This window comes from Ursus americanus, chromosome 20 (genome assembly GCF_024610735.1).
Source record: "Ursus americanus isolate L20-20 chromosome 20, mUrsAme1.1.p, whole genome shotgun sequence".
Lineage (NCBI taxonomy): Eukaryota > Metazoa > Chordata > Mammalia > Carnivora > Ursidae > Ursus > Ursus americanus.
This window is the reverse complement of record NC_142146.1, coordinates 6,449,970-6,465,728: the sequence shown is the minus strand read 5'-3', so window position 1 is coordinate 6,465,728 and position 15,759 is coordinate 6,449,970. Positions and strand designations below refer to the sequence as shown.

At 39.9% G+C, this 15,759-nt stretch overlaps 1 protein-coding gene across 19 annotated transcripts in view; it reads right to left on the bottom strand.

The window, feature by feature from the left end:
* Window positions 1–7,138: 7,138 nt before the first annotated feature.
* ARPP21 (cAMP regulated phosphoprotein 21) overlaps window positions 7,139–15,759 on the bottom strand; it is a 151,650-nt gene continuing 143,029 nt past the window's right edge. For all 19 annotated transcript variants that reach the window (XM_045798281.2, XM_045798286.2, XM_045798290.2 and 16 more), the window contains 2 exons: window positions 9,134–9,282; window positions 7,139–7,946 (listed from right to left, as the gene is read on the bottom strand). In XM_045798281.2, coding sequence (XP_045654237.1) covers window positions 7,689–7,946; window positions 9,134–9,282 — 407 coding nt within the window. In that variant the 3' untranslated portion in view covers window positions 7,139–7,688. The remainder of the gene's footprint in view (window positions 7,947–9,133; window positions 9,283–15,759) is intronic.

Sequence of the window (15,759 nt, the reverse complement as noted above, 5' to 3'; positions counted from 1 at the left end):
ATACAGGGTTTGAGGACAAGGAAATAAGGGGGGGAAAAAAAACAACTCTGTATATTCTTAAAGCCTGGAGGCATTCCGGGTCCTCTACTTTTATGACTTGATCATTCCATATGAAGCGGAGCCCACACTGGGCAGCCATAGTGTGTGTCCATCCCTCTTGTAGTGTGGTGCTTGCACACAGACATGGTAAATGAGGCTGGATACAAGCACTGTATTTTGGGATTGTCCCAAGGTGGGACCCAACACAAACAAGGACCAGGCATGGTCTAGGTATAAGGTACACTGATGGTGGCTGAGTGGGGGTGTGATGTGCCCCTTTATCCTGAATGAGTCAGGGACAGCAAGGTCAGAAATGGAGACTCCAGTGATAGATTCTTCTAGGAGGGCACTTTCAGAGAGTGTAAGAGAAAATTTTAAATATCCACAAAAATGCATAGGTTTCCAGAAAGTACCTTAGTAGTGAGAATTTCCAGGAATTTTTTTAGGGGAACATGGCAGCATCTTGTTCATTTAGAATTTTATACAAAGGTGCACTAAAAACTTGGCTTAACCTCTATACACGAACACCATTCAGCCAATACAGCATTTCGCACTTGCGTTTACAAATGTAGAGTATGAAGCTGTGAGAGAGGCCAAGGGGCTTGCACAAATCTCAGTGAGCGCGTGTGTGTTGCAGCGGCGAGGGGGTGGGGGCATTGCTGGGACTCAAACTTGAGACTTCTGTCATCAAGCAAAGGACACTTTTTATATCTTACACTGCAGGTGTGGCAATAGGTTGGTGCAAAGGAGTCACAGTGTCATGCATCCTCATGCCAAGTAACACCGACTGATGAACAACCGCCAATTTGAACAAATCAATCAATTAGTTGCTTGAAGAGCTGAATAAGATTCGCTACATATATAGACAGACAGATGGATACTAGATATATCATAGATGTAGATACATGTGTGGAGGGGTGTGTGTGTGTGTGTGTGTGTGTCAAAAAATATCCTAGGACACTGTTGGACACAGAACAGATTTTGAACAACTAGAAGCCCCCGTGTTTCCCATGCCTCTTGTACCCATATTCCATAGAGCTTTACATTTTTACATAAAGAAAAACAGAATACAGACATCATCGTCTTCTGGTACAGTGTGGATCCTCCCCTGGTGGAAAGGAAGCTGACCGAGCCTGGTAATCTCCAGTGAGGGTGACACACAGGCAACGTAAAGCAATAAATCATCAAATGATCTGCCAGCAGACTCAGCTGTGAGTGTGTTTATCTACTCTCTTTTAAACAACTCTTTTAATGGCATCTCACTGTTTCTCCCTTAGGAAATTATTTCATTGTATAATTGCCCTGGCTTCAAGTGAAATTTTCTTAATGTCCAATTTAAATTGCTGCTTTTTTTCCGTCTCAAGCCATTGCTCTCTATTACATTACTATTAAGCACCGTAAGTAACTCCTCTCTCTTTTGAAAAGGATGAAATTGGCTTGTACATTTCATTTAAAAATGTGACCTCATTCTTGTACATCAAAAATGTGAAACACTTAAAAAAGACAGGTGAGCATCCTGTTTCTCGGAAAAACAGGTGATTTTCCTGCTTCTGAGTTTTTCCACCAGCTTAGAAACAATTCATGGGTCTGATACAATGACCCAGATGGCACTATACACGTGGCGTTTCTTGCAGCGTCCCTGTAATGGAAAGGTAAAAACACTCATTTCTTCAACGAAATGTGAACCCCGCATTAGCTGAGGCATTTTACAGAAAGGAGAAGAATATATCTGCACGGACAGAGGTACCTATTAACTTACTCGCTCAGGAACCAAGGAGAATCAGCTGCAGACTCCATGAGGTGAAGAGATAGAACCGCAGGAGGGTGGGGAGTCTTATGATAGCACTATGGCAAGCCAAACATTGATAATTTCAAATCTACTAGCACAGTAAAAACTTATAGGCTAACGAGGGAACAATATGGCCCTTACTTGTACTCAGAACCATCTATTTTCCTGGGCCGATTCTTATGAGGGTGCTGGATGTTTAGTAAGAAACATGATTCTAAAATTTCACAAAAAAATAGCCGCCCTATTTTGAATTTGAATTCCAGGACATATATCTCTATGCCTCACTTTCTCCTTCCCCACTCCTGCAAGCCCCCCTCCTCCATCCCTTGTGTCCCCCTAGACACTGAAGGAATGAGGCCTCGAACATTCAGGAAATGACTCTCCTCCAGCAGGATGCTATCCAGCTGCACCGCCTGTCTGGGCCCCTGCATCATCTGCACCTGCATCGTCGTGATTGCCTGCCGGGTTTGCTTCTTGATCGTCCATCAAATTCAGTTTCAGGGTTCACCCCTATTCAGATTTCTGTGTCCTCCTGTTTGCTCAATATCTGACCTCTCCTGACTCCTTCTATGCCAACACTGGGAGTAAAATGGAATAAAGCAGTAAAACAAAACAAATCAAATCATGAACACAAACATCAAAGCGCCCCCTGAGCTTCCGCAGTCAGGGAGTTGGTTAATATTGTCTTAGAGAATGCAGCCTCATGCCCAGTGGAGGAATCAGCTCTTTGAGGAATCAATCGGGAAATGATTTGCCTTCACAGAAGAGTATCAGATGCCCGCCACCCCCACTGTGTCCGCAATGCCAAAGCAGCAGAGAACAAGGTCAGAGTGAGCCTCTCGCGCCCTTGGGGGCATATAATAGCGTCAAATCTTTTTGTAGAGAAGATTGGAGGCTGCAAAACCCCACAGAAAGCAGAGGAAAGATTTGAACTTGAAACGAGCACTAATGCTGAGAACTATTGGTAAAAAAATTTCAAAGCCCTAATGAGAACAACTTCCTTAGAAAAGAGGGTTTGGGGTAAAATAATATGGAAAGCAGCAAAGATGTCTGGTCTTGTGTAGGAGAAGTGTCACCCATAAGGGTACAAAAAACACTTTTTTTTTTTCCTGAGCCCTAACAGAAAAGGGTTCTCACCATTTATTGAAACAAGGGGGTATAGGGAATCGAGATCAGATTTCACTGCGTATCGCATACAGATACTGAATACTTAGCAGTCCTCCCTGTGCTGTCCCCAGTCTCAACTCAGACTTCATTTCTTTCACCCGGACAGGGTATAGTAACTGTGCCATGTGAAGAACTTGAGAAAGGGTACTTACATGCACAAGTTTCTGTCTAAGAGGGAAAAATAAGACCTACACCGCTATAAAGACTGGCTGTGCGTGGAAACAATTGCTAAGGCTTGAGAGCCAGGACTCATTTCTGACTTCTCCCAACTAGGCTGCTGATGGCTGTAGTTCAATGGCAAACCTTAACTATAATCGTGTTCATCTCCACCTTCTGAATGAAGAGCCTTTTCAGGTCTAACCCATCCTACTTTTCAAGGCCCATGCCTCTTTAGGAACTATGGCTGGATCATATCACCTTTGATTCGAAAATCTTCAGAAGTCCCTGGGGGCCTGTTAACTCTGCCTGGCTGTTAAGGTCCTGCCAATCAGGCCCACCGCGAACCTTGAAGTACTCCTCCTGTCCTCTTCCTCTATCTAGCTACCTCCCACTTCAACCAACCTGAATGAGAATGTCCATGGGTTCCTGGGTTTCTTTCTTTTGCTCTCAGGAGTTTCTTTCGGCTGGGGTTGTGACTTCTCTCCTCATGTTTGCATGCCCAAATCCCATCTAACCATCATGGCCAAGGTCAAAAGCCTCATAAAACCACAGCCAGGAGCCACCTGCTCCTCTAAAATCCTGTTTTTACGTGTCTTTTTTGTATGAGGCCTATGGCTAATTTCCTATATCTTTTAGTCATTTGTACACTGGTATAATGTTTTCTGAAAATTCATAACCTTCATAAAGGCAGGGGACCCAGAGACTGGCACAAAGTATGGAAATTAGTGAGTACACAATAAAGGTGATTAAATAAAAAAATGCATAAATCACTCTTGTTCTCTTTTATACTCGTAGAGAGGTGTGCAGGATCATTAGAGGTAGCTTCATCTATATCTCTATATGACTATTACTATAATAATTTTACATATAAATTCTTTCAACATTAAGAATTTTTTTTAAAAAAGCCCAGAAATATTGCCAATATGGCATTACCTTTCAGGCTCACATACTCATGTAGGAAAGCATACACACTAGGGTAGTTACCAAAAAATGTCACGGTTAGAAGGAGGGTTGTGATATTACATGTTGCTGTATGATGTAGTTTCTATAGAGATTAAAGAACTATATTTGTATTCTTTTTTTAGGAGTCTCTAATGTCATGTTTTAAAATATATGTTCCTCATAATATTAGTCTTTTGATATAGTCTGCGAAGAAAAGATATTGTGCTCGACTAAGTTTGAGAAACTGCAATTTATGCCGCCTGTTTGGAAACTCACAATCTAAAGTGATATATTAAAGGTTTCCAGAAATCAGAAAAGAAGCTTGCTTAATCTTCATTAACCTTGTTTCCCAACCATTATTATCCTTGGAACAGTCTTCTTCAGATAACAACTGTATGAATCCCAAGGAAAGTGTCTACCATGGAAAATACTTTAGAAATGACTGTTCCAAGGTCTTACTTGGGGAAAAAAACCCAAACTCTGTGTTTTAACTCTGCCCTTAGGGTGAGATATTTATAATGCTTTCTTTCTGGTCTGTAAGTGATCAAGTCACCTGCGAAGACAAGTGGCAGGGTAGAGGTGAGGGGTGGGCCTGCGCCTGCGTGAACAGTGGGGACCTGTGTGCACAGAATACAGGGAGTAGATCATGGGAATTGAAAACACCCCACCACACTCTTGCTGCTGGCCAGAGTGGAAACCGAGTCCGAAAGTACATTTGTTAGACTTCAAAGCCATTTCTGCTGCATAGTTCTCCCCTCGCACTTCAAATGTCTCTTACAAAGCTGCTCTGGCTTATGTGAACCCCATTTATTTTTGTTATGATGATTTATAACTTTATTTTAAATCTTCCAACCATACTTATAATTAATTACATAATTCCATTTCCATAATGTTATATAACATGCTCTCCTATCCCACCCCACATCCCGCGAAACTATATTAAAACAATAAAATAATTATGGCTGAAATTCATTACATCCTGGTTAGAACATTTAGTTCCAACTATCGCAGAATAACTAAGTGTATGATAAAACTTACAAGAATAAATCTAAGTGTTTTAAATTTATTTGTACTCATTTGGAATGGTGCCACGTAATTAGGATATAATCAAGTATGCAATAAAAGTTTGCCGAGTAAATGAATGCATAAGTCACTCTTGTTCTCATTTGGGCTCACACAGAGGATCATTAGGGATGACTGTATCTATGTGTCTATATAGTTACATATATATGTATCCATGTCTCTCTATATAAGCTTATGAACTGAATAATACGTAATTACAAAATGTGATTGTGATAAAATTATTAGCCAACATGAAAAAACGGAATGTTCTGATGATAAATTAAATCCTGAAAATGCTTCACTGATAAAGTCATCTCTCTGCACAGCCATCTCAAATACTATAATGTAAAAGAGAGTAAGCACATCATAAGATTTGGACTAACACAATGTTGGGTACCAACATTTAGTGAAAGTAGAGAAGACTCAGCCTGAAACAGTATCCAAAGGGCTTTATGCAGGAAAAGTCAAATGTCTAAGTGGGAAAGAGTGTGGCACGTTTGCAGGAGGGGGGCCAAAGACAGAGACGGCCTGTTTTTACCACGAGCGTGATGTATGTTTCAGATAAAGAAGGCCGAGTCATGCTGGGAATCGTTAAAGAGAAGAAAAATTTCTCAGAATTCTGTGAAAAGAAGATAAACATTCAGACTCATATTTGGATCCTTGAGTTTGGGATCACTGCCAACATGAGAGAGCTAAATGGAGACTATATTTCTAAAGTGAATCTCTATTGGTCAGCCCCCTCCTTCCCTTAGGGGAAGGTATTAATTGGGCAAACACATTGCTCCTTCTCAGAGCAGCTATTGGTTTAATAGCTACTCAACCTATTGGTTTAATGGCTCAATAAAAAAAAAATGCAACATCCTCTTTTTATAACGTTTTTTCATGGGTAGAGCTTATTTACAATGAAAAATTCAGAAGACTGAGATTTGGGGCAATGGGAAAGATGTCACAAGGAATGAAGCTAATGAGAGTATGTGTAAAAGTTCCCTTTTAAAGGAAAAAGAAAATGAGAGTATACAATTAAGAAACGGTAATCCTAGGTAGAGTTTTTAACTAGTAGCTTCATGCTATCGCCAACTAAGCAACATGAAAATGGAAAGATCTAATATGGGGAATGAAGAACAGTGCAAATTATCCAGATATTCTCTCCAAACCCCTCTCATCAGTAATAATGGTTTTTAGGCAGAGAGAATAGAAGAGAAAACTATTAGTCATTGTACTGTGATAGCAAAGTGGAAGCTATGGGGTTATATTTCCCCACTAAATACCTCCCAGAAGGGCCAAAGCAGGTATTTGGAGTTCTGTTATTATTTTTCAAAGGTTGTCATAAATCAGTCTTACCTGCAGAATCTACAGGAGATTAGATAAAGATTTTAGGATTAGACAGCATTGGCTTCTTCTAAATGTTTTTTTTTCCCCAATGTTCCGAGTCTTTGTGGCTAAATTATTGTTGTATTTTACCTTCTTTTCAGTTGCCACGATAGTTAGCACCTTTGAGTTATTGACTCAAAACTGGTGGCGCTTTACGTTGTATGTATATATTCAATAGAATTAGACCGTGCCTCTTCCAATTTCCTTCTAAATGAAGAAATCTTGTTTTTCAGGTAGATGGTGGAATTTCAAAGAAGACAGAACAGGGTTTGGTATAGGGTTGCTATGAGAAGTCACTCAGGTTTTCGAGTTGGGGAAGTACAGCTACATGTAGTCAATACCCATAGAACTAAAATCAAGATATACAGTTCAAAAATGTGAAGTCAATGAATGCTGGAAATGGAAGCCATCTTATTCCCAGGACCCCTGTAGTATTAGGACAAGAAACTGCAGTTGGTTTGTGTTTGCCTATCATCTCTCCCAACGTGATGCCAGTTCATTTACAAATATCTAGAACATCTTTATCGTGCATTACTCATGAAATACTGTTCAAGGGGAATAACAGTGACACATAAGCAAACACATATTGGAAGAGAGAGTGAACCAAACTGGTGGTAAAAACATGACCTTCCTCCATAAGGTCAAATAGTTTTATTCTGATTAAACACTACAATACAGTATATATCCATTAAAAAAGAAAACTTTATAGTGTATATAAATTATTCCTTCCATTCATCAATTCTTTGCTTTTCCATTACAGCTTTGGTACAATGTGATTTCAGTATATAATTTTTAAATACTTTTAGCATCACAAACTCAACACAAAGTACAAAACTAATAATCCAAATTAGGGATATTATAATCTACACAGTGGTATTCAGTGGTAGGAGAAAATCTTACCTTGATGAATTCATGTCACTAGCTAAGCTATAAAGGCATACCTAGCAGACATGACGAAAATATGCACCATTAACCAGCTAATGTATGTATTAGTCTTTGTTTTTTGTTTCTGTTTTTGTGTTTGTTTTTTTACAGAATACCAGCAGCAATCGTTTGAGTGTTGAGTGAATACTTAAGTCCTCAGCCAGTCTCCCACCTTGCTCCTCTTCCCTTAAAGGCCATGAGTAAGATTGCAAGAAACGTACCACAGCCAGAGCACTCAGAATTTGACCTGCCACCCGGTGTTGCTCATACTTGCACAGTTTGTCCTGCAGCTAGCCGACATCACGGGGACAGTGCTGGAGGGGCAGTGTGGACCAATCAGCCTAAGGTTGTTCTGAGGGGTCGGCGGTGTGACATTACAGTAAACAGGCATTCCAGTGGCTGGGAGTGACCCTTGACCTGCCTGGTTAGGTAGCATGATTGGCTGTTGGTATGACTGCTGGGGCAGTCCTTGAGAACCCTGGGTCATTGGCACCTGTAGAAAACACAAGAGAGAGCCCTTCGTGAAAAGGTTGTGTTTGCCTGTCCCATGAGCTACTGTGGGGTCAGGAAAAATACTCAAGTGTTTGAATCAGACCTAACTCGTCACCTATCCCAGCGTTACCTTTTATCAGCTGTTTCACCTCGGGCAAGTCACTTAACCTCTCTGATAGCCTAGACCTTCTGCATAAGGACACTTATGCAAAGTGTCACTGAAAAGATTGCAAGGCTGATATACAGTGCTGGGACACGTCTGGTGATGGCTCAGAAGGTGTCAGTTCTACTCTTCTTTCCTTTCTCTCTCCTTACCCTCCGGGGACTGCAGTTTGAATTACTTGCTCAGATTTTCCCTCGGTTTGGAAAGCAACACTCCCATTCTGGTTTCATGTACACAAAGTGGCCTGGAGCCATATAGAAAAAGGGGCTTTTGTCCCAAGCACCTGCCTCACTCTCAACCTACAGCTTTAAAGAACATCTAATGTGGAACTGGAGGTAGAAACTGCGGCAATGTAAGGATTGTCAGAGTAGGAGGGCAGAGGATAGGATTTTTATTTTGTTCTGTTTTGTTTGTTTCTTTGTTTTAGGGTCAGAAGTAGCAGGTGCAGCTAAATTTACCGGTCAAAGCATTTCACTAACCCTTCACTTCCACTTCCAGTGTATCTCAGGATGTAAATCACAAAACGATGCATGACATTTTTTAAATACCCAGTATGGGTTTAGTCTAGAAAATGAGGTTGGTATAAGCCCTATCCATGCCCTTGGAGCAAATCCGAGATGCTATTTAAAAATCTCTTTTAAGTTAAAATTGTGGTAAAATGCAATTTTGAAGGCTGTGTACAAAAATGAGTGGAAATTTGTCATGAAGGCTTTCTCCCAATGAGCAAAATTACAATGGAATAGCCAAAGGTCTTCATGACTAAAACTCTATAAGCTGCAGACTTTTCTTCAGTGAATAGAAGTTTATATAGAACCACATTTAGCAGGACATTCAAAATCACAGCAGTTAGAGAAGCATACCCGTCCCATTGTCTACTTATAATCTTAATTCAAAGTCAACCATCAACAGGGGCTGGGCAAAGCACCCATCACCCTGCTAACCACCCAACATGGGACATACCCACAGCCTCTACTCTGGCCAGTGCTACTTTATAAACCACAATTTTCCAAGCTGCTGATGTGCACCTGATAAGAAGACATCGTTGGGTAGGAGACCATCACGCTTTGCACCGGAGCTCCTGGTTGGTTGCTCATCACGCTCTGACTCTGGGGCGGCTGCTGCACTCCTATGAGGCCTTGGAACCCCTGTTGACCAGACAAGACTGGCTGGTAACCTGCCAAGAAAAAACACCTTTTGAACTGGTTGTGCCAGGAAGAGCACAAGTGATATTTCATGGGGTAAGAACACTTGTTTACAAGACAACCTTCAGACATCTCGATCTCCCTATCGGCAATGTGTTATTCAGATGCTTATTTCCTAAGAATGTGGTTCCTTTCTCTAAGAGTGGACAAGAGTAGGAAGCCAAAAGATTCACTGATATTTGCAGCCTTATGTAGAACGGTCCAATGAGCACGTTGTGACAATGGTAGATATTTTTATGGCACAAACATGGTAACCTCTATTGGCATTTAATAGCTATAAATTACACTTCTCACATTTGTTGTTTGCATTGTTTCAATGACATTTGGAGTATTCACAAATTATCAAGTATTTTTTTCTAATTAAATTGACTAATTTTCTTACTATCTCACCTTTCTGCACAACCTCATTTCACCCAGAGATCATCAAACTGCCTAATAACTTTCTACTTTCCACACTTTAGTGAATAAAATGATTCACTACCCTGACTAATTCAATGTCCACTGCCTTAGACAAAAGGCAGGAACAAGAGAAAAATATGGCATGCTTTTATTCTGTTTCAACACCAGCTCCCAGGAGAACGTTCTGGTAAAGCACTCTAATAAGAGACCATGTACATACAACAGATAATACAGAATACAGCACTTAAAAAATTTGATCCATTGTGTCCTTCTGAGTGGGTCAGTTGCTTGGGTTTCTGGTCTCTCTCTTTTTTTTTTTTAATGGATCATAATTTACTTGTAATTATTTTAATCCCCACCACAAGTGGTTTAAAAGGCATTCTTAAAGGAAGTAAACTATTCTCATAAATTCTGGGAAGAAGTTTATGATTTAGGTGAAAGTGATGTGGTAGAAAAATGAAACAAATTTACTTCATGATATAAAATAAAGCCCTTCCACAGCTCATATTATTAACCATGCTGACTCCTTGAGAGAAAGTAGAACTGCTGTCTTAATACAATTCTCTGAAAGAAAATCTTTAAAATATTAGATTTTTAAAAAGATTTTATTTATTCATTTGAGCAAGAGAGAGTGATAGAGAGAGAGAGAGAGAGCACGATCCCAGTGCCCTGCAATCATGACCTGAGCCGAACACAGATGCTTAACTGACTAAGCCACTCAGGTGCCCCTAAAATTCTAGTTTTTTTGTGCTTTTTTTAACATACACTATGTTTTACAACCAGATTTTAAAAATTGAAACAAAGGGTAAAAAAAGTCCTAATCAATATGCATTCTTTTTTTAATGATTTTTATTTATTTGAGAGAGAGAACGTGAGCAGGAGGGAGAGGGAGAGAATCTCAAGCCGACTACGCTGAGCACAGAGCCCGACATGGGGCTCAATCTCACAACCGCAAGATCACGACCTGATCAGAAACCAAGAATCAGACACTTAGCTGACTGAGCCACCCAGGCGCCCCTCAATTCTTAATAAAGAACCTGTGTTTTGAGTGCATGTGAGTTTTAACTTTAAATTGAGGACCAGTAAAATTAAATTGTAGTCTTTGCAGGGGAAAGTATCTTGCTATCTATCTTTTGGCATATGTAAAATGACCTTACTAATCTTAGAAATACTGTGGAGACAATGGCTTGCAAAAAGTCACTGAGTTGGGAGATCAGCTCCATTGGCCAAACTAGATGGAAATAAGGTGCAGTCCGTCTGGAACACCTAAGAGAGGAAGCCTGGGGAAAAGCCAAGCTGGGAGGCCGGACCTGTGCCTGCCACTCGGTGGGGCAATTGTGGAATTTAGAAAATCACCCTTTGATCTTCTTTACATTTCTCATTGTTTCGTGCTCACATTAGTCATCTTACTTCAGTTCCATGGTGGTTTTAACTTATTGAGTTATTTTAACTTCTTGTGAGGACACCACATATTAAGAATATAATTAAAAGTAATGACCATCTTCCCTCCATCTACTTTGTGCCCATGGTACACAGTCAAAGGCTTCCCTGGACATGCTCTGTAGGCCCACGTAAAACTAAGAGCATCAGCTCAGGGGGCTGCATACCTAGAAGGTTTACAGGTTATACGATAAGGAAAACCCACCAGTCAGGAGCAAGAAATTGGAACAAAGGCCATGTCACTGTCCTCATTGTCTCCCAGAACACCTCGTATGGAGAGGCACTTGGGAGAAATTTATTTTAACATTGCGGACATACCTTGTTTTATTGAGCTTTGCTTTAATATGCTTTGCAGATACTGCATTTCTTACAAATCGAAGGTTTGCTGCAACCCTGCTTCAAATGAGTCTATTGGCACCATTTTTCCAATGGCATTTGCTCACTTCATGTCTCTGTGTCACATTTTGTAATTCTTACAGCATTTCAAATGTTTTCATTATTTTGTTTGTTATGGTGATCTGTGATCAGTGTTTATAAGTCACGGAAAGGTCATGTGATGGCTAGCATATTTTAGTTATATATATATATAATTTTTTAAAGTAGGCTCCATGCTGAGCATGGAGCCTAACATTGGGCATGGAGCCTAACACGGGCCTTGATCTCATGACCCTCATATTGAGACCTGAGCTGAGATCAAGAGTCAGATGCTCAACCAACTGAGCCACCCAGGCACCCCATCAATAAATATTTTTTAATTAAGGCGCACACATTGCATTTTTAGACTCGATTCTATGCTATACTTAATAGATTACAGTATAGTGTAAACATAACTTTTACATGCACTAGAAAGCCAAAAAATTCATTTGACTCACATTATTGCGATATTCACTTCATTGCAGTGGTCTGGAACTGAACCCACAGCATCTCTGAGGTATGCTTGTCATTGCAAACAATTGTTTTCTATTATTTCCATTATCTAAATCTTCCACTCTAATTCATTTATCTATTGGCCCTGAAACATTCTGTTGCTGTTTTGCTATTTTATTACGACATTATTCCTAGCCATAACAAACTCATGCTAGCAAGAACTGTTACACAGGTAAGAAAATAACTTGGTAGGAATGTAGAAAATTTATCACCAATACTCTTCCCTATCATCTAATTCCACAGCAAAGAATAGGGAATGTGTGAGCACACTTTATAGTCTATGTAATGGTAAGTATAATAGAGCCTTATTTCTGGCTGAAGATTCAAAGCACAGGTTACAAAAGTGAGGAATGTCTTTTAAAACTCTGACTTATTTCTGGTCACAGTGAAAGCCCCGTTGGTCTCAATGGACCTTTTGCAGGACACACATAAGTAAGATGAGAACAAAAAGAGGGGAGGCATGGAGGCAGCGGTGCCGGGGGGAGGGGGAATAGCGAGAGGTGCGGTGGCCTTGCTCCTGGAGATTATTTATGTATTTGCTTATTGAATCCTTCCATCCTCTCACAGAGTCATCTTCAAAATGTTCAAAACGAAGCTAAGGTGGCCTGTGAGAGATTTATTTATTACACTAGCTCTAAACCAAAACTGGGGTGAAGGGAAATAAGTCTTATGATAATAGAGCTGTTTAGATATACAGAAACAGAATGTCTTGATAGGACGAGGAAGCACACGTCAAACAATATTCAAGGAGAGGAAAAGCCTAAGGCGGCTGTGTGGCCTCATCCCAGTACAGGTGCAGACCTGAGGGTGTGATGCATCTTTGCTGAGAGCACTGTTGCAGTGCACAGCCATGGATTCCTCCCCAGGCCTCTTCTGCCCCATGACCTGTGAACCTAAATACTCAGTGATGCAGAGCAACGAGTTACCAGCTCTGCACTGGGGTTCCTGTAGTAAACACACTTAGGGCACATAGAGATTTCTGTGGGGAGCAAATAATGCTCTACAATTTCAAAATGAAAACTTACATGAAAAGAAAGCTCACTTTATATTCATGAATCCCAGTCATTTCTCAACTCTCTCCCCAGGCAAGAAATTTACACGTGGAATGGTTTAATTGGAGGTGCTCATTTCTTTACATTACGGTAGGTAGCAGAATGGTCCTTAAGACAAGAGACTTTTTGGAATGTGAACCTGAGCCCTGGTCCAGAAATAGACAAAAAGAAATGTGATAGCAGTGACCTAAGAATGAACTAACAGTGTCTGCCCAGGACACAGCACACCCGAAGGCAGAGAGGGCAGAGCTGATGGCAACCTGCTTATCTCGTCTATTCAAATGAGAAATGTGTTCCCGTTTGTCAATTCTGAGCTGTGAAATGATTGGTTTTCATATTTATTGAGGATTAGCAAGATATAATGCATCTTACAAAACAGAAACAGCAACAGTATCTGCCCTGTAGGCTTGCTATGGAAATCATAAAGACATTAGCTATTTTTATTTCTTTTTCAGTCAAGATTAATTCAATTTTCAAGTCACGTGCATCATTTGTTTTCTGAAGGTAAAAAGGTTAGGAATGGACAAATGTCTCCTCGCAAATAAAAGAATGCACTCTGCTAAGATTGAGGGGTTAGAAGATTTAAAATGTCTGGATCTTATCAATCTGAAAATGTAATAGTGTTTCTACTAAAATACAACAGTTATTGAATACTCTGTAATTTGAGCATTATTCATTAATATTCTGTCAAGGAAACATTTCTCTTGATATACCACAATTATGAAAAATCAGAATGTAAATTGATTAGAGAATATAAATTGGCATGATTGTGACTGACCTTATTTTAGCCAGTATTTGAATACTTTGTTGCAGATCCAACATTTTGAAATGAATGAAATAACAAAGGAACAAACTGTATTTTCAGATTTTTGTTGTCTCAGCTGCTGTTGGTTACAGCAGTGAAGATGGGGGAATGAATAGTTAAGAGAGCAAATATCTCTAGAACAAAGTAATGAGAAACTAGCCAGTGCTTACTGTCTCCCCCAACCCCCCCAAGTTGGTGTAATTTACATGTTTGTTTATTAAGTAAAATAGTCTTAACGAGCTGGAATGTCTTTCCAAATATTAAAGTTAATAATTTGTTAATACAAAAATTGCTTATCTTAGATGAACCAAGATACAAATATTTCTCTAAGTTCCTAGGGAATATGCTAGCTGTCTATGAATCTGAATTCTGCTCTTTGTACATAGTTTTGAGATGGAATTACAGTAGTTCAGCTGTGGCATGGTTGGTGAAGAGTATGAAGAAAAATGCTTATTCAGAACTGGCCTCTCCCTTTGCTGAATTTTGTAGTTTGTGCACTGGGCCATTTTCCAGTATCTTCCCAGTTCTGTTTCTCTGCTCCCTCCCTATCAATTCCTTTACACTTCCGTCTTCTTTGAAGATTTTTCCATTATAAACTAGCTAACTAGCCATTTTTGTTGATCATTTAGTTTAATCCGAACAGTGAATTAAATGCTTTTTTACATTTTATCATGACAATCCTGGGAAACAGTCACTATTCTTAAATTCCTTTTACAAAAGAGAAAGCTGACAGAGAGGTGTAGTGATTAGTTGTGATTTTCTGACATCAGCCACCTTGCCTGGACTCACTATATTGGAGTACTATTTAGTATACATTCTTCTAGTTCTCATACCCTAACAATTCCTTTAGTGTGGCAGGTACTCAATGGGCATTTACTGCATTCATTGTTTCTCAATAATTGAAACAATTAAGAGGACAAGACTTTTGATCCACAGTTTGCTGAAGAAGATCTTGTTAGTATCAAAGAAAGAAAATCAAAGTCTGTCCTGTCAAAACCAACTCATACCACTCAATAACAGTTTTAAAGTCTTATTGCGCAGATTAAGGGACACTAGACAGGCAGATGGGTTGGAATAGGGTTGGGGTGAGTCAAACAGACTCTAGCCCCTTCATTTACTTCATAGTTCCTAATAAACCGATACTATAGTTTTCAATTACTGGGAGCATTTTAAATAATGGCTCTTTTCACAATCTTTGAAGACCTGTATATTTTCTCTGGACTGTTTTCTCAAAAATGATTTTAAAATATAAGGTAAAAGAAACTTATGCTTACATTAAATATGAGATTAATCATTTGACTGTTTTAGGCAGCTGGTTGCCCCTAGGAAAGTCACTTGGCCTTTGGAAACAAAACTAGTATTAATCGTTTTGAGAGACAGAAATAGACAAGAGAAAGGAGATACACAGAGACTCTCCAAAATGATCCAAGATGTCAGACTAAGGCTTGGAGAAATCAAGATCCCCCAAGCCACGCAGAGATTGCTGTACTTTGGGAGTTTATAGACAACAGTCACACTTTCTAATTCTGCAAATACCCTGACTTTCCTCCCAAGTTTTACTTGTTACTAGGCCACTGTGTCTAAGACAGGGAATCCTCTTTGGCTTCATCTACCTACAGCACCTTGGTGTTCAAGGTGGCCTTGAGTGGAGCCTGGATAGGCAGCAGCATGGTGTCTCTATGGTTTTCTGAAAAAGGAACCACAGTCTTATGCTTTAGAGAGGTGGATTTGGGGGTAATCGATGCCCCTTGCCTATCAGCCACCCTCACATAAGGTGGAAGGTCACCTCGACATCTTACCTTCAGGCCTCCCACAACCAGAGGGTC